This window comes from Condylura cristata, unplaced genomic scaffold (genome assembly GCF_000260355.1).
Source record: "Condylura cristata isolate star-nosed mole 26May11 unplaced genomic scaffold, ConCri1.0 scaffold00004, whole genome shotgun sequence".
Taxonomy (NCBI): Eukaryota; Metazoa; Chordata; class Mammalia; order Eulipotyphla; family Talpidae; genus Condylura; species Condylura cristata.
This window is the reverse complement of record NW_004567105.1, coordinates 14,705,089-14,728,196: the sequence shown is the minus strand read 5'-3', so window position 1 is coordinate 14,728,196 and position 23,108 is coordinate 14,705,089. Positions and strand designations below refer to the sequence as shown.

At 35.0% G+C, this 23,108-nt stretch overlaps 1 protein-coding gene across 2 annotated transcripts in view; it reads right to left on the bottom strand.

The window, feature by feature from the left end:
- Nucleotides 1-2,248: 2,248 nt before the first annotated feature.
- CDK17 (cyclin-dependent kinase 17) overlaps nucleotides 2,249-23,108 on the bottom strand; it is a 33,172-nt gene continuing 12,312 nt past the window's right edge. Inside the window, exons 5-16 of one of the 2 annotated variants that reach the window (XM_012720554.1) lie at nucleotides 19,826-19,882; nucleotides 18,683-18,797; nucleotides 17,608-17,702; nucleotides 17,363-17,425; nucleotides 15,270-15,393; nucleotides 12,663-12,783; nucleotides 10,145-10,242; nucleotides 9,540-9,645; nucleotides 6,857-6,899; nucleotides 5,770-5,860; nucleotides 4,510-4,587; nucleotides 2,249-4,337 (exon numbers count right to left, since the gene is read on the bottom strand). In XM_012720554.1, the coding sequence (XP_012576008.1) occupies nucleotides 4,330-4,337; nucleotides 4,510-4,587; nucleotides 5,770-5,860; nucleotides 6,857-6,899; nucleotides 9,540-9,645; nucleotides 10,145-10,242; nucleotides 12,663-12,783; nucleotides 15,270-15,393; nucleotides 17,363-17,425; nucleotides 17,608-17,702; nucleotides 18,683-18,797; nucleotides 19,826-19,882 (999 nt within the window). In that variant the 3' untranslated portion in view covers nucleotides 2,249-4,329. The remainder of the gene's footprint in view (nucleotides 4,338-4,509; nucleotides 4,588-5,769; nucleotides 5,861-6,856; nucleotides 6,900-9,539; nucleotides 9,646-10,144; nucleotides 10,243-12,662; nucleotides 12,784-15,269; nucleotides 15,394-17,362; nucleotides 17,426-17,607; nucleotides 17,703-18,682; nucleotides 18,798-19,825; nucleotides 19,883-23,108) is intronic. The other variant, XM_004675791.1, reaches the window with a different exon arrangement.

Below are 23,108 nucleotides of genomic sequence, written 5' to 3'. Positions count from 1 at the left end.
CCTCATCTTTAAATATGAAGTTCCATTCAGTTGCTCTATACTGAAATGGTGGAGGATAAAGAAAAAGGATAAGACCAACTTACCATTTAATCTTTTAGTTGCAGCTACAATCATACTCAGTTGTGCGAGACTGAAAGCTATTTCCTTAAGATCAGGCACAAGCAAAGGATGCCCTCATTTGTCACTTCTATTCAACATAGCATGGAAAGTTTTAACCAGAGTAGTTAGGAAAAAGGAATAAAAGACATCCAAATTAGAAAGGAAGGAGGAAAATTATCCAGAGAACAATGGCAGTAACATCAAAAAATAAGAAAATAAAATAGCTAGGAAAAATTTACTATGGCAAAAGACCTATACACACTGAAAATTAAAATTAAGAAGTTCATGATTAGAAGGCTTACAATATTAAGCCCACAACCTAGCACAATTCCAATGATATTTCCTCCATCCCAGAATTCAAACGAACTCTCAAGGAACCAAATCAATCTTGAAAAAAAGACAACCAAAACTGGTGAAGTACAAAGTTACAACTAATCAAAACATCATGCTACTGGGTAGAAAGACAGAGATGAAGACCAAGGGAGTCCTCAAGTCCATAATCAATTGATTTTCAACAAGATTGCCAAGATTATTCAGTGGGAAAAAGACACAAAAAGAGAAAACATTCCTAACTTCAGATTTGACATAATTTCTTAAATTAGCTGTAAGAACAGAGGTAACCAAAAAACTTGGACAAGTTTTTGATTTTAGTGAAGTCCATCAAAAGGTCATCAAGAAAGTAAAAGACCACCCACAGAATGGAAGGAAATAGTTACAAATTTTACTTCATCAGGGTCTAATTATCTAAAAAATGTAAAGTACTTCTACAATACAATAACAAATTTGGAGGATCCAATTTAAAAACAGGCAAAGGAAATAAAATGAAGACATTTCTCCAAATCAGATACACAAATATCCAACACCACATAGGGAGATGCTCAACACATCATTAGGGAAGTGGAAATACAAACCACAGTGAGGTATCACTTCACACCTGTTAGAATACCAAAAAAGTTATAACTGAATGTTTTGCAGGAAATGGCGAAGAAAAACTGGCACTTTATTATTGTTAGCAAAGTAAATGGTTTGCCCACTGAGGAACAATTTTGGTGGTTCCTCAAAAGAATTATCAAATGATCCAAATTCCACTCCCAAACACATAAAATCAATGAGAATATGGACTGAATCAGTTACATGTATGCCCATGTTCATGGTAGCATTATTTAAATAACCAAGAGTTGGGAAGAACACAGTATCCATGAAGAGGTGAACAGAAAAAGTGCTGTACATTATTACTATTCACCCACCAAAACAAATGAAGTTATATATATGCAACAATACAGATGAACCTATAAACATGCTGGATGAAATAGCACGTCCCACAAAGAACAGATATGGTATGATTTCACTTAATGAAATGTCTAGAAAAGGCAAGTTTAGAGAGATAAAAAGTATACTAAAATTTAAACCAGGGGGGTAGGATTGAGAGAAAATAGCAGGGTTATTTCCTAATGGAAGTTTCGGTTTGGAGTTAGGAATTATTTTAGAAATAAATATGGTAGCTGGTATAAAACACTATGAATGTAATACTACTGAATTGTATGGTAAATGTTATGTGTTATTTCACTACAACTTAAGAAAAATAGTAATAACAGATATGAATTGACTTGATTCCAAAAGTAGACTATTGTAACATGTTAACAAGTAGTCTTTCAAAAGCTAGGTGATAAAAGCATCCGATGGAACACAGCCACACCTTGTGTCTAGTGATGAATATATTATATATATATATAAATATATATTAACATCATCACTCAGAAGGGAAACAAAGAAGACATCCTCTCTTACCTTGAAATTTCAGTCTAAGATGAATCAAAAGTATTAAAGGTCCAAGTTTTCCGACTGTCAATTCTCTTCACTGTAAAGTTTTCATAATTTAAAAGGTCCTCAAGTATCAAAAAATACCAAACACCTTAGTAAAATGAGAAAATTCTCTAGGACTTTCCAGGAAGAAGAATTAATGTTACAACTAGAGGTACATTACTTTACCTTTTTTATGCAGGAATCAAACTTGCTGATAACTGTACCAAATCAAATATATCACCCATGGAGTAAAAGATCTGATGCTTTAGAATTTAGTGCTACTCTCTACAATTGCAGATTACTAAACGATCAGCATTGCATTCTCCCCCAAGAAAGAACTGTGACTCAACAAAACCACATTTTAACAACATGAAGATTTTGTTATTATAAATTTCAAAACAAAATGGAGGGATTTCCACATAATATTTATAACCTTCAAAGTACAATATTAATACATGTCTGTCAGTTAGAAATAACAGCAGTTTGTTAGGCTACAGGGTTTAACATAAAACCAATTTACAAATGTGAAAAGCAGTAGTGGTCCAATATTCACCATTACACATGAATCTTGTTTCTTCCAGAAATTTTTTAAAAAAAATTAAAATTTCAGTATCATGAAATATTAAAGTAACACCCCAAACATGCCACAATCACTATTCACAAATAAAGTTAAAAGGTAATATACAAAAATTCACTTAATACTGTTAAATAACAATAAACTACAAGATTTCCTGAACAGAAATGGTAGGACCCCTGAATGTTTTACAGTGAATGTCAGGAAAAAAATTAAGTTATGACTATTTCCATGATATATATGTCAAAAATTTTACATGACCATTTCAAAATATACCAATTAAGGTTTGTAGTTTGTAAGATGCACTAAACAAATAGTCCTTAAAAGTGAACACAAATGCTTAAGACATTGTTACTAACACCAAGATGTGTTTATGATGTTCAATAGATGCATAATTAAAACTGTAATATTTATTGTCTCTGGTAAACAGGTAATACCTATACAAAGTTTTAAAACAGTCATCTAAGTTCTTATTTCTCATTTATATTTATCATGGCTCATTTCAAAGACATATTACAGCTTTCAGCTGATTCCAAGTGAATATTATTAAAACATACATACAGACACAGCCCCCAAATGAAATAAACTGCTCCCCATTGAAGTATCATTCTTCTATTAAAAGAATGGCATTTGAAACAAATGAAAACAGGACTTTTCAGGTTTGAACTTGTTATGATTTAGTTTTAACTAAATCAAAGCACAATGTAAAATAGGTAAGTGCATTAGTACACAAATATTCAACAATACACAGTAAATATTTCTAAAATGAGGAAAGGTTAAAAATAAATAATTTTGGTGCTTTAATTTACTGGTATCTAATGTGAGATTCTCCAAATAGCAGGTATTCACTTGCTTGAATCAACTTCTGCATCCCATGCTTTCCTAAACATAATGTGCTTATCAATTTCATAGCTATTCTACTTGCCATTGTTCAATAAAAAATTATATAGCAGTAATGTAGAGTGTTCAAGATGGCTCACTTTTTTACTGTTAAGCAAAGCTAAATTTACATTCCAGGAAACATTGCAGTTTAATTTTAAAAACAAACAACAATGCAGCAGTAAAACAATTTGAGAGGAGCAAACAGATGCATTCACATATAATAAAGCCACTGCAACATCTTCAGGCATTCAACTGTTGTGTTAAATAAACAGACAGTAGTTATTTAGCAGCAATGATTCCGCAATAAATAATGCGCTGTGTTTCTCAGTCCTGCACAAAAATTGCAGCTACAGTTACATCAACAGTTGTAACCTACTGGCTCTAATGGCAGAAAAGACCTTAAAACCAACTGTACAAAAAAATTTGTCACACTGTGACAACAAATATAAAAACAATCTGTAGGTCTGAAATAAAAAGACTCCACTGTGAAGAGGACAGTGTAGACAAACGGAGATTCCAAGTCCATCAAAAGAAATAATTGCCTTCAATCTGAGTCCTTGATTGATAAGAAAGGCTGGGGGCTGGGCTTGAAACCATGTTATCAGACTTAAAAGAGCATGCTCTGTCTTCTGTTCTTCCCATGTCCTAAAATATAAAGTCATCTTATGAGGCATTTCAAGGTTCAGTTTTATCCCACATACAGTATTTGGTGACTCTAGGAAGCTAATGTTCCCACCACGGTAAGTGATCAGCACTGTCTTAAATGACCCTTTTGTTGATGGGGTCAGTCTACAGCTTCTATGCTTCGGAGTGATGAACCTGATGACTAGGGAAGTACGAGCTGTGTCTTCTGCCTCAGGTACCAAAGATGGTGTGTGCAGTGATCAAGCCAGGCCACTTGTAAAAGGTCTTTGTGCCATCTGCCGCTTTCAGGATCCCTGACTTGACTGAGTCAGATTTCTCTCTGAAGATTACTGAGCTGCCCACATCATACAGAAAAGTGAGTACGTGCAATGCTAAACATACACAGTGGTGGAATGCATTGTACATTAGTTTCACATCAATCATTTTACTGATCAACTTTAAACCAAAACCTTGGTTCCACGTTAAATTTCATGATCGACACGTGAAATGGTTTATGACAAACACACCTGTCTCTGGATAAGAAGAGTTTCGAAAACCCGGGTCCTTTTGCAACTGAATCTCTTTCAAACTGAATATTGATACACCTAAAATGCAGAGACAAAAGTCCTTAGGGGAAGAACATGATTAAAACAAACAAAACCCAACTATAGACAAAACATTTTCATTTATATTACATTTATAAAGTTATAGCCCTGTTAAAATGTTTTCCCCTTAGTCTCTCAAAATGTTTTGAGAAGAAACAAATCATCTTTCAGAACCTCTGCTTACATCTCTGCTTTAAATCATGCTCTGACACTTGTGTGTCTCTGAAAATAAACAACGCTGTTTATAGGGCTTGTCACAAAGTTATGAAATCCTCAAACTACAGATTTTTTACAGTAAACAAAGTATAGGTTTAACAAAACTGCCTACCTCAAACTATGAAACATGATAGTAACAATGAAATGCAAATATCATCTTAAAAAAGACTTGTAATTCATCTCTCTCACTTCCAATCTCTCCCAAAAAGGTAGTCTTTCACTAAAATAAATGCAGTTGAGTTCTAAATGAAAATTCTTAAGATTCTTACTTAAAATTAGCAAACCTCAATGAATGAATGATATTCAGTAAATGAGCATGAAGTAAACGAAAGCTTCTGGCAGATCAGTTTCCCAAATTTTTTTCTAATTCCCACTCACCCTCGCTCCATTTTAAGGTAAAATCTTAAAAATTATGAAAAAAAAATCAATCCATTACCTCAAGCACGAGAAATCAGCTGTTCTAGTGAAGACAGTATGTTCACCATTATCATAGGGACAGTAAAACCAGTGACCACAGTAGAGGAAAATAATTTTTATATCTTGACAAGGAAATCTACTTTCACAAGAAAACAACCTTATCTTAAGTTGTGCTTCATTATTCTTTGCCTGAAAACCATTTTTAACAACACTGAATCAAAGCAATCTAGGTGGGATCTCAGGAAATCTCTACCCGCAGAAGGCGTTTTCTAACTTAAATCCAGTAAGATTAATGGCCCATGTCTAAGTATTGTTGATGTCTTGTAAACAAATGGCAGTGTACTTAGGGTTAAGAGAAATAAAGCATAGGTAAATAGATACCTTCCTTTAAGGAATTCTGACCTAAATATTAAAAAAAACAAAAACAAAATTTTAGGCTTACAAACCAGGAACAATTCCTAAACCTGTAATTCACCCCAATATCCAAAAAATGGACAACAAAAAATGGTGTGGCAGTGGAGTGAGAAAACCCTTTAGAGTTTTTCTTACTTTCAGGTAGAGCATGTATTCTTGGTCCCAGGCTTCGAAAGTACACATGTTTCATAGCCTCTTCTGCTGAAACCCTTTTCTTAGATTCATACTGTGAAAAAGCAAAGAATTGCTTTATTAACTTTTTCTATAAAAAGTGTAAAACTAGGGTGTATAAATTGACATTTAGATCTACTTTTATCTTGGTCACTTAATACAATGATGGTGTTTCATAAGAACAATATAGACTACTAGGATACCCTCTAATTTGAGTTGCTATTAAGGTTATAGTAGTACTTGTATCTCAGTCCCAAATTTCAAAGGTAAAGCTGGATTTTACCCAAAAATTTAGGTTCCCCTATATTTTATGAAGTAATCAAATTATTTGACTTTTGGCGTTAATTTTGTTCATGAACACCAAAGAATCACTGGAAACAGAATCAATACCTTTACAGCAGACATTATTAAATTACCTATGCAATGCCCATTTTCCTGCATGAGATAATCTAGATGTTTAAAGTATCCGCACTTCCAATTCTAACCATGAGTCATAACTGTGCTAAGTTTATGCTAATTATGACAATTCTGCTCCCCAGTTCCCAGTCTCTCTTACAATGAGTGTTCTGGTCAAGGAGACTTAGGAAGAGACCTTGGAGTTTCTGGAAAAGCCTTGCTTTCCAGATACAAGAGGACTAATGTAGCTGATATAACCCTTATCCTCTCTCTTCTTCCTACTTTGAATGAAGGTAATGAATGGTATTTGAAGATGCAGCAGCCTGTAAGGTGGTAAATATAAGGAAAAGAAAAGAGAACATAAGAGAACATGAATTACAGAGAACATGGTCTTGAAACAGCTGATCAATGCCAGCAGCTGACTACTTTAGACTATTCCAGGTCAGACAAGAGACCTAGACCCACTGAGAAAGAAAAATAAAGAAATATATATTTACTTTAGCATGTGTCTTGAGCATACTAGATACAATACTATAAATAATATTTAACTGTCACAACATATTGAGGGAGGTATTATTCCTACTCTACACATGAAGAAACAGGCTTACAGAGCTTAAATACCCATGTAGCAATTATAAAACAAGATGCAATTTACCTGAAGAAATTTTGTTATCAACTCAATTCCTTCAGAGTCTAACCTAGAAGAAACAAAAAACAAGTCTGTTAGTCTTTTGTTTTTTATTCAGATACAGCTTATTTCCCAAGTATTTTAATTTGCTAAACTCAACTGTTCAAAAACAGGTACTTCTGTAGTTTAAAAATACTCAAACATGGGCTCTCCCTGGCAGCGCAACGGGTTAAAACACCACATGATGAAGCGCGCCTAAGCCACAGCAGCACCAGCTGGATCCCGGCCAGCTGACCCACACGGCGCGGCAGACCTCTCCTGACCCGCCCGCTGCTACCCGCAGCCGTGTATTTTGTCAATCTGCCTGTTCTGCTCCCCACTCTGTCCCTGGTGAATCCTCTCACCCACCACACCTCTGGCTTGTACCCCGGTTCTGTAAGCATAAATTAATCTTTTAAAAAAAATACTCAGGGGCCCTCCCTGGTGGCGCAGCGGGTTAAAGCACAGCACTGAGGATCTAAAGCCGCTTCCGCATGAGTTCGATCCCCGCCTGCCCTGGAGGTGACCACATGGCGTGGCAGACCTCTCCTGACCCGCCCGCTGCTCCCCTCAGCAGTGTACTTCGTCGATCTGCCTGTTCTGTTCCCCGCTCTGTCTCTGGTGAAGCCTCTCACCGCCCCCAAGCCTCTGGCCTGTACCCCAGTTCTGTATACACAAATAAATAAATCTAAAAAAAAAAAAAAATACTCAAATATGTTTTATCCTTAAAAAGACAAGAAACCATAAGTAAGTTGGTTTCAATTCAAAGTTTCAATATTCAAGAAAAAATTAATTATTGAAACTACAGAACATCCTTAAATCACCATTCTGCCTCAAAACCAAGTAACTTCTATAATTAGGGCAGCTTAAATAAACTGCAGCAATTTTTCCAACATTCCACTGAATGCAAAAGTACAAAAACAACATTTGCCTATATAGGTAAAAAGACACAAACAACCCCCAAATCTATCTCTGTATTTCAAGATAAATGCAGAAATGAGTCACGGAATTTTTACAGGGTGGTTTGCTGAGCATTCACTACTTGAGTCATAAGGTTCAATTTAAATATGCTTCAACAACTTCATAAAACTTAATTAAAAAGGGCCTCAAACCCAATGAGATAGCTGATAAAAATAATTATTGTGATTCATTAAATACAACAAAGAATAGAGGGTTTAGGGGCTATTTCATGGGACAATCTCTTGAGCAAATCACAGGTTCTTTTATATCTACCTTCACTTGAACAAACACAATTATAAATAATGAAGTATCCCAACCCCCACTCCGAGTACTTAGTGGGCAAGGTTGCAGCTCAGATATTTCCACGCTCTTCTAATACTTTGTAGTTTGACTTTCTGACAAAGAGCCACACTTCCTTGGACACAGTGATAGATCTAAGATCAGAGTATCTACTTTAAGAGCTTCAATCTTCTACAATGGACATTGTAATAGCCAAGCAAAATATAACTAAAAAAATAGGATTTATGCAACTTGGAAAAAAGTCATACACACACACACACACAAAAGTCCAGCACATATTATTTCTTTTAAGTACTTAAGATGTTATTAGTTGCTATGGTAACCCTAAAGCCATTAATCCCCATTATAAAATAATTTTGGTACCAGAATTGTTGTAATTCTTCCCTATCTTGAGAATAAATGTAATTAGAATGCATGTGCTATGTTGTGAGCAATATGAGAAGGTTTTTCATTAAAACAGACACTGGATTTAGCTGACATGGTGATGTACTTTTTTTCTTTTTTTAAATGAAGAACAAAAAAACTAAATTGAGAGGTCACCTATCTGTCACTGAAAATGGAGCATTTCACAAATAAAAATTTTCTGTTCAGGCCCTCCCTGGTGGCGCAGCGGGTTAAAGTACAGCACTGAGAATCTAAAGCCGCTTCCACATGAGTTCAATTTCCGCCTGCCCTGGAGGTGACCACATGGTGTGGCAGACCTCTCCTGACCCGCCCGCTGCTCCCCTCAGCAGTGTACTTCGTCGGATCTGCCTATTCTGTTCCCAACTCTGTCTCTGGTGAAGCCTGTCACTGTCCCTGAGCCTCTGGCCTCTACCGCAGTTCTGTATGCACAAATAAATAAATCTTTAAAAAAAAAATTTCTGCTCAAATTTTAATGGGGGCCATGGATGCATATGGGGAGGAGATCTGAAAGGAAACTTTAATTTAAAGGCCAACATTCAGAATATAAGAGGCTAGAAAGAGCTTATATTCTTCAAATACAAATGATGTTACTAGCCAAAATACTGAGGGATCATCTTGCATCAGAATGTGTTTATTTGTAACACTCTCTTAGAAAAACAAAAAAAAGAAACCTAAGTAAATACTGAATAATTTCCCTAGAAAGCAAAACCAATTTCATCCTAGTCTTCATGGTGTTTAGTAGATAAACAATGTTTTCTCTCTAGGAAAAGGAATGATCAATCTATAGAAACCCTAGAATTTTAAAATCTATATTTCATATTCATTATTTACAGAACAATTGTATGATTTACATATTTTAATTCTTGGTCACTGAATTACAAAATTAGTGTGACAGAGGAAAGAAGAAATTCAATTAAACAAGATCCTGAATGCTTAACTGTGGCTAATTATTCAAGAGACTTGAAAACATTGTTGGGTTCCCCCTTTTCACTTAAAGAAAAAATACCTGGGTGCATGGTTAATTAGAGGTTGTGGTTTGTATTTTGGAAAGTTGTAGTTCTTGAACTCATCATTTGAAGAAACACCTGGCCAAGTTTCCTGAGATGGAGTTCCTAAATTAAAAAAAAATTATGTATTTATAAATATATTTAAATGTTTTATATAAAAAATATTTAAGTAGGAAGGACTAAGCTTCTCAATGAAAAATTTACATTCAGTGAAGTGATTTGACTAAAACCAAAATGACAGAAATAGTAAACAAGTTATAGATTTTTTTTTGGACTATGCAATGACAGAAGATATGAAAACAATGGTGTCATTGACATTTAAACAAAAAATATTGCCTAATACATGGTAAAAATCAGTTTTCAAATACTAGTTCTCTTTGCTATTCTTCCCCATAAAGTCTTTATTGCAAAGGTAGAGCTCTGTAATGAAAAAGAGAAGTTACCTGGAGGGAACTATAATTATGCTAACTATAATTCTTATAGAAACAGCTATTAACATTAGTTTCAGTATCAAAGTTTAAAAATATATTTTTTTAAAGATTCCATCTTATCTAGTTAATCAACTGTAGGTGAAAAATCCCTGGAAAAGACTTTTTTCTATTACCTAGGAGTCGAAAAATTAAGTGTAGTTCATCTTCCACAGTGGATCCTGGGAACAGAGGTCTTCCAGAAGCCATTTCAAAGAAAATGCAACCAACACCCCTTTAAAATATATCATAAAACAAACAAAAGACAATGAGCAATCCATTTACATATGAAGCACAGGAATACTCAGAACCCAATTTTGTACTATCCTGCAAACCTCCTACAGGGATAGATTCAGATCTAACTAAACTTACTTGTTAACACTTAATCCTATTTGTCTACATTGCTGTACATTGATACATTTTTTCCAACTTAAAATGTCTAGCTCTCTTCTACAAGAATAACACAATAGTCATTTAATATGATGTGTGAGTAGTAGCTATGCAAAATGTTTTTAGCAGCTATAGAATATTTAAGTGCAGGCCCTCCCTAGTGGCGCAGAGGGTTAAAGCACAGTACTAAGAAGCTAAAGCCACTTCAGCATGAGTTTGATCCCCGCCCCATTGCTTGGCAGGCCTCTCCTGACCCTCCAGAGTTACTCCCCTTAGCAGTGTACTTCCTGGATCTGCCTGTTCTGCCCACCTGTCTCTGGTGAGGCCTCTCACAGCCCCTGCACTTCTGGCCTGTACTCCAGTTCTGTATGCATAAATAAATAATCTTCAAACAGACAAAAAGACTATGTAGACACTGGGTTGAAAGGGAGAGAGATTAGTAGAAGGGAAGAGAAATTAATGGAGGTTCAATGAATGAATAATGCCTTCTAGGTCTGTGTGAACACCCGTTTAGCTTAGCACACAGTATTAAAGAACTTAAACTCTAACAACTGTATAGGCACTTTAATTTTACTTATTAAAACATCACATAGAGGAAAAAAATGACAGAGCCATTATGGAAAGCAATACATTGTTTGGTGGGGTTTGTGGGGGGGGGCGGTTTGGGAACCAACAACCCCCACCCCAAAAACCAGCAACATAAAACTACCACATGATTCAGCAATATCATTCCTCAGTATATACCCAGAAGAATTGAAAAGCCGTGTTTCAAAGAAATATTTGTAGACCCATGTTCATAAAAGCAATATTTACAATAGCCAAAAAGGTTGAAGCAACCCAAGTAACTACCAACGGATGAATAAAAATGTAGCATAAATACACAATGATTACTCTTTTGACCATAATATTCATTTGACCTTAAAAATGAAGGAAATTGGGGTTAAAGCACAGCACTAAGAAGCTAAAGCCACTTCTGCATGAGTTCAATTCCCGCCTGCCCCGGAGGTGACCACATGGCGTGGCAGACCTCTCCTGACCCGCCCGCTGCTCCCCTCAGCAGTGTACTTCATCGATCTGCCTGCTCTGCTCCCCACTCTGCCTCTGGTGAAGTCTTTTGCCACCCGAGCCTCTGGCTTGTACCCCAGTTCTGTATGCACAAATAAATCTTTAAAAAAAAAAATGAAGGAAATTCTGACACATGCTATATGTGGATGATCCTTGAAGATATTTATGCTAAAGGAGATAAGCCACTCACAAAAGAACAAATATTGTATTAATCCACTCATATGAGGTACTTAAAAATGTCAAATTCAGAGACAGAAAGTAGGATGGTAGTTATAAGGGCATAAAAGGAGACGGAAAGGGGGAATTGTTTAGTGTGTATGAAGTTTCAGCCCTGCAAGACGAAAAAGTTCTGAAGATGGATGTGGTGACAGTTGTACCACAATGTAAATGTATTTAATGTGAGTGAGGTGTACACTATAAATTGATTATGATAGAATTGTTCCGAGGGAAAAATTGCCACCACAGGCTAAGTTGTATCAAGGAAGGATTTGTGAAAACACAATTTGAAGGATCCTGAGCACAGGGCCCTGTCAGAAAAGCAGAATAGGCATTCTGGATAGATGGACTGATATGAGCACAGGAGCAAAGTTGGGAAAAGTGCAGGTTATTTCTGAGATAGAGTAGTCCACTTGGCAGTAAATGGCTAGCACATGTGTAGAGTGGTATAGTATAAACTGAGATGAAAAAGTAATCTAGACATATTTTACAGACATCATTAAGTGTAAAGAACTGTACCAACTGAGGCAATGAATGGGGAAGGGGCAGAGGTGCTTTAGTAAGGGATTGTGGTGACTAAAGGGGTCCCTGAGGAAGTGCTGTAGCTCATTATTTTGAGACAAATATCGAGCAAATGGATTTTTGTGAGCACTAAATGACAGAAATAATTTTATATAGTATATACTAAATACTCGTACTTGTTCATTTGGTCTTAACATTAGTCATGAAACAGCCTTTTAAAGTAGTTATTGTTGCTATTCCTATTTCCGTAAGTGAGGAAAGGGAGGCACAAGCAAATAAAGTTATTATACAGCTATGAGGTGCAGAACTGAGATAATCTTTCTCATGTGCCACAACTCTTAACCATATCTTATACTTTGAAGTTTTAAAGTATACCTCTTTAAAAGTGAAACATTTATCAGTATGCCATGGGTATTAATGGCTACATTCTTTCAAAACTATAAATGGCATTAACATATTTACCACATGTCAATCTGTGTTGAGTATTCTGAGGAACCAAGAAGCACATCAGGAGGCCGGTACCACAGTGTGACAACTTCATTTGAGTAGGTCTTTGTGGGAACTGACTTGGCTCTGGCTAGTCCTACACAAGAGACAGAAAACAGTCAAGAAATAGCTGTAAAGACTATCCCAGTCCTTATCTTCACCATGACAAGTCACAAGGATGTCTGAGATGGCAACTTTGTAGGTTCCTGGAATATCAAAATTAGTTTTATGAAATTTTTTGAGTGTACATGGTATTGGATGTATCAGGCAAACCCTCACATAACTAAGTGAAATAATAATTCCACAGTCAAAGACTGTGCTTGCTTTTTATGCATGTGAATTTACCTGCTACAGTGTCCAGGTAATTGTAAACTTGGTATTTTCCTTATGTTCCTGAACCATAACACCAAATTTACTTCCTAGCTAAACTTAAATTGATACAAATTTGGCCAATGGCACTGGGATAAACAACATTATTACTTATAACTAGAGGGTCTTGTCACTTTCTTAATCTGACTACAGCTTTCATTTGCTATTCCCAATTTCTATCAAAAGAAAACATGATCCAATTGATTTCACTGACATTTCCTTGCAGAAAACCATTTAGAGAAGTTTTCGAATTTAATCCCTGGAATACGTTATACTATTTCTACCAGTTCCCTGAGCTATACAGATATTCCAAATGCCTGTCAATTTCTTTATCATATCAAAAACAAACAAAAACAAGCAAACAAAACCATGTTTTCTCTTAACCATGTTAAAAGTTTTTAAATATTAAGAAGCTATAAAACTCAAAATGACAGATCCAAATTTCCAAAATCTAATATTTGCTTGAAAACTCAAATTTTATTATTGGCAAGAAGTATTTTCAGTTGTGTTCTTAAAATGTCAGATTCAACTAATTTATCTTCAAGAAAACATCTGTCAAATACCAAATACAAATGACCAAAATTTGTGGACCATTTTTTCAAGCACATAAAGTCCCTTGAAAGGGGCTACTTCAGTTTGTACCCATGGAGACATACAGCACTTTCCTGAGATAACCACAGCATTTCTGTGTGCTCCAAATTGTGTTTCATGACTAATACCCATTTCTTCACACAAAATAGTAAAAAGTTATATACTCAAATTTAATAAATTGGACTGCTCCTTGAAACACTGTTAAGAGTAACAGCCTTTTCCCTACAAATGCATAGTCATGAAGAATATAATGACCACAGTCATGAAGAATATATAAGAATTTAAGTGATGGAGGGAGGAATGCAAGGGAGGCATCACAAGACTGAGTCGCACAAAGGGGACAGAAAGAAGGGGCCAGTGCAGCAATCCACACAGCCATAACATCAAGGTCCTCAGGCACCAAAGCCCTATGTCCAGGATGTCTGGGATGCCTGGATGTCTCCAAGAGGTCCCAGCAGATAACAGACTGTTGGGGGCTGTGCCTGAAGCTTAGACCCAAAAGGTAAAAGATAAGGACCTGGAGACGAAGCTCATCAGGAAATCTCTGGTCCTCTCAAGTTCTACCCAGGCTCACAAGGAGTGAGCACCGCCCAGGGAGGCACTGCCTATATCAGGGCAGTCTCTGCACCAGCACGGGGCAGCTGTTCCACTGCCCACCTGTGACTATGCAGGTGCTTCTTTCCCTTTTCTATCTGTTTCTAATAAACTTACTCTTTAAATATAACTGAGTCTCTGTCTCATGAAGAATCTTGCCATGTGCCACTGAAAGGGGCACTCTGGTGAAACCTTTGCCAGAATGAACCCAAGTACCCTGAACTCAAAATACGACATCATAAGTACACTATTAAGACACTACTTTTCATTCATACTAAGCACCAGTAGTTTTATCCCTTAATGTTTTTGGGACATCAGAGCAAATACTAACACAACGAAAAAGGTAAATAAAGACATGCCTCATCATACTGCACTTCATATGCTGGTGTTTTTGTTTGTTTGTGGTAAGGATTTGTTAACTCTGTGCAACAGGTGTATTAGCAACATTTTCCATAATAGCATATTATCCTCCATCATGTCTCTGTGTTACATTTTGGTACTTCAGTTTTTCATTATTTTATCTACTAATGGGATCTTTGATAGTACTGCATACCCCTCCACTAGCAAAAAGATTACAACTCACTGGAGCCTCAGCTGATGATTAGCAGTCTTGTTGAATAAAGTATTTTTTAATTAAGGTATGCATATTATCTTTTGGACATAATGATATTGTGTATTCAACAGACTACGTTATATATAAGCATTATTTTCGTGTGCAATGGGAAACCAAAAATTGAGACTCACTTTATTGTAAAGTTCACTTTTATTAGGCTGGTCTAGAACTGAACGCAGTACCTTGAATGTGTGCCTGCAACATCTGGCTAAATTTTGATGATATATTTAGTGACCCCGAGAAGGTTTCAGAAGCTTAACTGCTTATGGAATGCATCTGAGAACTGGTATCACTTAGTATTCAGTAACATAACACACCCACCAAAGTTCTGTCAGTATCTCATTCTATGGGCCACAGAGAAAATTACCAAATGCACATAAAAGTAATCAGTGACAAATATCTCAGACATTTCTTACCAAAATCTGCTAGCTTTAATTCCCCTTTTTCATTAATGAGGAGGTTCTGTGGTTTCAAGTCTCGGTGCAACACCTTTCTTCTGTGACAGTATGCTAATCCACGCAGAATTTGGTACAAAAAGAGCTACAGAAAAAAAACAAATTAGTCTCAGATGAGTTATACTCTGACATAAGCATAGGCTACAGTAGTAGAAAACCAAATGACCTAGAAGAGTAAAAAAAAACAACAAAAAACCAACACATTTTTTAAGTAAACAGTCTTTTCCTGAAATTTTACAATTTATTATTCTGTTTAAGCCATAGACTTGTTTTTTTTTTTTTTTTTGGTCTAACAAGTGTCTTTGAAAATGAATGAAATTAAACATTATTTTGTTAGCAATAATTCATTTATTACAGAAAATGACTTAAAATATCCTCAAAAACTTACAGGACTCCTAGAGTTACAGCTTGATTTGGAAATCTTGGCAAAATAAATAACCACACTTTACTACCCCTTCCAATCTCCTCAAACCCCCCCCCCAAAAAAAAAAAAACTGATCTGGAACAGACTTTAAAATAAGTCATCAGAATTGGTGGTTTTATTAAAATTCTGAGGTGTCAAAGAGAATGGCACAGCATAGCTCTGGTAAATTAAGTGCTTTTTTAAAAATAAACTAAACCAGCTTCTATCACCCACCTCTTGGGTACTTTACTTTCAGCACCTCCTACTCAGCTTTCAAAATCTGCTGTGATTCAGAAAAGACAATTAGCACTATAGTGCTCTGAATGACTCTTTGAAAGAAGGCTACTGGCAGACTTTTTTGTTGTGGAGTTTTGGTGGAAAGGGGCAAACACAGATGGTCTTTGGGGTTAACAAAAAGGAGCCTCAAGTCAGAGGATTAAAGAGTGTACCCTCAATTTACCTGTAAGTGAAGAATTGAGAGTAAGCCAAGATAGTAAATAATGGGCCTGAAGTTCTAAAAAGTAGCAGTGTTCCTACAATTATTTATGATTTGAAAACTCAAAAATTACTATTTTCACCTACCTGTTTTTCATTTCTGAAAAACATAAGGGCTATTTAAGCAATCAATAAAATACTTTAGCTTTAAAGGTAATAAACTCAAATCTTTGTCAAAGTTTGACATTTAAGATCTTTGTCTTCTTTCCAAATTGCTAATATGAAAACAGGAAAAACAAACCACAAATACATACAAAATAAGATTCACAAAACTCTGCTTCATAACAAAATGTAAAAAATGATGAAAATAATTCTCATGAAAAAATGTATTTGGAAATACATGTAAAACCCTACTGTAGAATTCAATAATTTGTTATCTGATGTTCTAAAGCTGTCCTCTCTTTAGTAAAAGAAACAAGCTCTCCTTTGTATCCTCCAAACCTACTGTTTTAAAAAATTTGTAGTCTAAAGTCACTATCGACACAATTGTAAGGGCCTTAAAGGCACAACTGGGCAAGCCTACTTCCAGAACAGTTTTCACAAACTGCTGACTAAGTTTAAATAAATCTGTTCACTAAATTTGTGCATAATGCTCAGATAAAAGAAACCTACTGTAAGAATTCAACTAGATCAAACATTTTTATTTGATTTTATTTATGGGTTTCATCTGGCACTGATTACAATGCCAAACTTCTGTCATTACCTGCATGTTTAGATATGTACATAAGTAAAAATAATGATCTTACTTCTCTTTCTGACAGTATAGATTGGCATTTTCCACCAGATTTTTGCAAAAACTTGTTTTTTGTGCTGTTCAGTAGATTAGTACCTTGAAACTTATTGTTTTATAATTAAGTACCATTTTAAATGTTAGCTGAATTTGCCATTTATCATTTGTATTTATTTTAATCACTTGGATTTTGAAAGTAAGTATTACGTAAAATAAACTACTGAAAATGTCTAAGAGAAAATTTTGAATTAGACTAGTTTTGAGGCTGGTAAATATACTGCAGCATAGTTCATCTATGTGTAGTGTTTGGCTTTTTTTAATAGTTTTCAGATGTGGGTAAATTAAGGTATGTATATAAACTACATTACATTCTAAAGTCAAATTCCATCTTTCACCAAACACCAAAAACGACACACTAAAATGTACCTTTACGTTGTGCATACTCATGATGTTTCCACAGTCATCCATATACTGCTTTAGGTCTTTATCCTGAAAAAACATATGGCACTTTAAAAATTGATACATATATATATACACACACACCTACATATATGTTGTTTTCAGAAGGCATTGTTGATTTACTTAAATAGTATTCAACTAAGTAATACTAAGCTGTTTTTAAAATCTAATTTACTGTTTTATTGAATACTGAATTCATACTAAATACTTACCAGGTACTCAAAGACCAGGGTCAAAGATTTATCTGTGTGAACAATGTCATGCAAGGTTACTATGTTTGCATGTTTTAGATCCTTTAATAGTGAAACTGCAAAAGCAAAAAGAAAATCTAATTATTTAATCTGTGGCAGCCACTCTATAATATCTAAAGTTTAATATATGAACTAATTAAATTTTAAGAGTATCTTAAGTTTAAATTTTTTTAAAAAAAGTTTTATTTAACATAGAGACATAGAAACAATGGGCCAGAGATGTGTGTGTGGGGGGGGCCTGGGGATTGTGGTTAGGGAGAGGATTACCAGAGACAGCAAAACAGGCAGATCTACTGAAACACACTGCTAAGGGGAGGAGCAGGCCCGACAGGAGAGGTCTGCTGCACCATATGTGGATTAGCTCTCTGGCCAGGATCCAACTCAGGTTGGACCATAGTGATAGTGCTGAGATGTAACCCCTATGTCACCAGGGAGGACCCTCAAAGTCATCCTAAGCTTAAAACAACTCACCAAAATTTATGGTAGAAATCTTAATAAAATTATTTTTTTTCTTTTATGGTTCTGAATTGTCCCCAAGTTACAATAACATTCTCCATTATCATTATCTTTTTCCCCACCTCAAATGTTAAGACTACTGAAACTTTTAGGGTTAATGTAGAAGAAACACACAAGAAATATTTTCCCTTTCCAACTGCTGATCAATTATTCAAATGATTTTCTGGATAATCTATCTTCTATCTTCTATGATACAAAACATTTACATTATTTACATACCAATTTGCATTTTGCTCTTCCTCCACACACCTTTGTAAAGTTTCTGGTACAGAATATTTGCCCATGGCAATTTTTTCTGACTTCATAATCATAATAAGCTATCCAATAATTCCTTTCTGTTGAATACTTTGGCTTTAGATGTTAGCTTACATAAGGTCTAAGTATATCTTCCACTCAATATTTTTATATTTGAGGTCTTTTTTTACTTACAAAAAAAATGAGCTGGTATTATACTGCTTTTGTTTTAAAGTGTTCTACTTGAATTTCACAATATATTTTGCTTGCAAAGATCAAGTTATACCTTCTCTTATAGCTGTGCATGGTGCACCTTCTTCATGTTCCAACCGGATCTCTTTTAATGCCACCAAATTCTCTGTCAACTTACTTCTTCCTTTATATACTGTTGCATATGTACCCTATAAAATATTTTTGAAAAACATATCAAAGGTTACTGTTTGAGTCTCTACTTATGCCATCTATACAATAAAGTACTACCTGAATATCTCAGCCACATTAAATTACATTTTGTAAGGAAAACACCACAATGATTAGTCTTGGTTTTTCTATAGCCAAGAGAACTTTCAGTTTCCACATAAATAGCTTCCAGAATAATTTATAATCAACCCTTCAGAGTGCCTCAAAATTATATAAACATAGGGAAGAATACTTAATTTACTTTTTATACTTTGTATCAGATTAACATTGGAGTATTATCTTTAGAATCAAAGATAATGCTTTATCTGCAATAGTATGTAGAGATTAAGAAAACTAAGTATATCAACTACCATTTAAAATGCAAATAACATTATTATATTATAAAAATGTAGTTTTCAGAATCTTCAGAATTTCTTAACATTATCTATCCTTCAAAAAATATAACAATGTATACATGAAATTACTTCTTTCAATATTAGGAAACCCTGAAATGCTTAAGGCTTCACTGTTAACTAATTTTATCTTTTTTTTTTACCCTTTCTCCCCTTTGGAAGTAAGACTACTTCAAAACCAGTACCATTAGCAGGCCAAAGAAAACCAAGGCCTTATTAGCCAAGTATCACCTTAACTTTTAACAAGATGTATCTTTATCAGAGGCAGTACTTTGATTTTTCACAGGTTTGAACTCCTGCAATTTCCCATAGGAGAGCAGGCAGGAGACTGCAGGAGGCTAACTATCAAATGCCTACCAAGAACGCATAATAATTTGTGCTTTAGTAAAGGATTATTAGGCTATAAAAAAGGATTCACTTCCTCAACAAACTGATGGGTTAATGTTAATAATCGAAGGTTTTCATCCCTCTAACATTTGGTTGCCTTTTCTGAAAAAGATACAATCTTTTGAACAGTAGTGTTTACATTAATTTTTCCAGGTTTGCAAAAACTGAACTAAGAGAGTCTGGATAATGAACAACAGAAAAAAATCATATGTGTTTGAATCATTACTTACCTCTCCAAGCTTTTCCAATTTGATGTAGGTTTCCATTTTCCCAAACCCAATTTCTGACTGAAAATAAAAAAAATATATTTTTCCCTCAATTTCTGAAACTCTTCCATTCTAAATATTATCTTGGAATCGAGAAATCTTGATTATAACTAAATTATAGTATCTGTCAAGTTTTCAAAATATATATAACTAACATTGGAACATTTAGTGGTTAAAAAACATCAAAGATTGGCCCTCCCTGGTGGCGCAGCGGGTTAAAGCACAGCACTAAGAAGATAAAGCCTCTCCCGCATGAGTTCAATTCCCGCCTGCCCCAGAGGTGCCGCCCTCTCCCGACCGACCACTGCTCCTCCCAGCAGAGTACTTAGTCCATCGGCCTGTTCTGCTCCCCACTCTGTCTCTGGTGAAGCCTCTCGCTGCCCCTGAGCCTCTGGGCCTGTACCCCAGTTCTGTATGCACAAATAAATCAATCTTTAAAAAAAAAAAAATCAAAGATCACTATTAAACCTGATGAGCCATCTTTTACATAGAGCAGTTAACATTTTGATGAAAAGACCCTGACTCTAAGATACCAAGCACATTTTAAGATTATAAAAATTTTATAAAAGATGAGTACATGATTTTCTTTTTGACAAAAATCACAAAAGAAATAAGTTTTCTTCACCAACTTCGAAGTTTTCTAAGAAACATGCAAAGAATAAAGTGTTATTTGTTTCAGGCTTTCTAATTTAAAAATAATAAAAACAGAACATTAATATATTCTGGTAAACTTAAAAAGTAGTCACCAAGTGGTATTACTGAATGACTGAAAAACTTGTACTTGTTCAGGCCTTTTGTTCTATTATACAGTGTTCCCCAAATAAATTTCAGTTTAAAAAAATTGGGTTTGATGGGATGCTGCCCCAGTGGCTTAGAGATTAAGTCTTGGCACTACCACCTTGAAGGCGCATTACAATGGCCTGAGTTCAATCCCCTGCCAGGGAGCTGACCCACATGGCACAGCAGACCTTTCCTGACTTGCATGCTGTTCCCCTTTGCAATGTATTTCAGTGGATCTACCTGCCTGCTCCCCACTCTGTCTCTGGTGAATCCTCTCACCAACCCTGCACCTCTGACCTGTACCCCAGTTCTATGTGCACAAATAAAATACTCTGAAATTTTTTTTAAATTAAAAAACTGGTTTGGAATCATCACATACCACCCACCCATGTATTGTTCAATATGATTCAAGATGTTCAATTCACACTTTCCAGTAACAATAACTGCAGAATAATAAAGTAAAACTGTAACAGACAACACGAATAATCTTTAGGCTTATGTCTCTTTAATAGGCCCTTTATATAGAATCTTAATTTACTCCATTTATAGGATAATTGTGAATGTCGCACAAATTATGATGAAATAAATTTATTTTCTTCTACCTATCTCAAAAAATGAAGTGCTTAAATTCACAAGTATAGCACTACTTTTCTTTTGCCATGAATGTTAAGTCTATGTCATAGCTTTTACAAAGGGAAAAAAACTATCGTGACAAAAATGCTAAGGCTTGCTTTAAAGAGTGGTTTGAGTGGCTTAGAAGTTCAAGATAATAAAGATATTACAGAGATTACTATACATATAAAGTAAGGAATAAACTGTAGAGTGCTTCTAAATTAATGGGTCACTCTTCAGAGAATGCCATTTAGCATACACTAAAATATGCTAGAACTCTGCTTTAAGAAAAGAAATACTACACTATATCATGAAGTTGAATTTGAATATTTAATCTACGAAATAAGCAACAGTGCTGAATTCCACCCATGTAGGCAGAGAATTCAAAGAGTTCAATCACAATAGCCAATTGTCTGTCAAAAACTAATTCAAAGAATAAAGTGTATCCCACTAATTTTAATAATTTCCAACTTCGAAGATTTAATAATTATATTCAGATATTGCTTCCTGCATCCTGAAAAACTTTAGGAAATTTTGCTTGCATTTGTATTTGCTGAACATGACAAGACTAACAACAGATATAAAGGCTAGTTTGTTGACATGCTCTCCTACAGAAATTATTCAGAGGTCAGAGGACAAAGCTCATCTATTCAACATTTATTAAGCATAATGCTAGGTACTGGAGAAACAGCGAAGGCAACAGGATAAGATTCCAGATTCCTCCCTCAATGGAGTCACAATTTAGACTCAGTTCCACCTTAGATTATTTTAGAGTATTTAAAAAAAATCATAAAGATAGAAATGATAGCTAGGGGAATAAAGGTTTGTATTTTAATGTAACAGTAAAACTCCCTTAATTTTGCTTTCCAAACAAAAGTATTTCTTTATGATACTTCATTGCTCCAAGAAAATACTTGGCTTCTTGACAGCCTCAAGCAAATTTCTCTGTTCATATGGGTTCTTAGAGCATATGTACAAGAAAACTTCTTTTAAAGTAGAAAATCAATTATAATTTACAATATCTTTCAATCTAATCCTTCCATCTACTCAGCTTAAGTGGTACTGAGTATTATGAAAAACTTGTTAATTACTTTGGCTCTGGCAATATCATAGCATAGTTGTAAAGATGTATTAACATGGTGGCAATGCAGTTCTAAGTAGGCTTGCAAACAAATGATGTATACACAAAAGTTCTACAGATGCCATTCTAAAAATGAATGTTTATGTAAGAAACACTGGTGGCAAAAGGAGATTTTTCACCCCAAACATCCATTTGCCTACTTGTGAGACTTATTGCACTACTGTTACTGATACAAATGTATTCTATCCTTAGATGTAAGGGGGACAGGAAAGCATGAGAACTTCTCATTTTATTTGGTCAGCTAGTCTTACTAAATTGTTACCCTCATAATGATAAGACTATGATGTATATATAATACATCAAAGGTAAGTTAAGTTGTGGGTGGTTTTCGAACCTCACTTCCATAACCTATAATGTTTTTATTATTTCTGAGACACTGATACCTATTTTCTCACCTACTCTTAGAAACAGAAAAAGACTACAAATAATCTGTATTGGTAAAGATATAACTAAGGAATTCAACACTAAATGTTTAGGCAAAAGTAGTTCTCATAGTGCGTGGAATCTGAAATATCAATATAATGAAAACAAATTTTCATACACAGACTTTCAGTCTACTAAAGTCACACTGAACATTCCCACAAAACTTCCACTGGGTGTGTCATCACTGCAACAGCACAACAGTGGTCAAATGATCCTTATCTATTGGTATGATGTTTCCTCCACTTAAAACACCCTGAACAAATTCCTACCTAACTTTGTACAGCCAGTTTC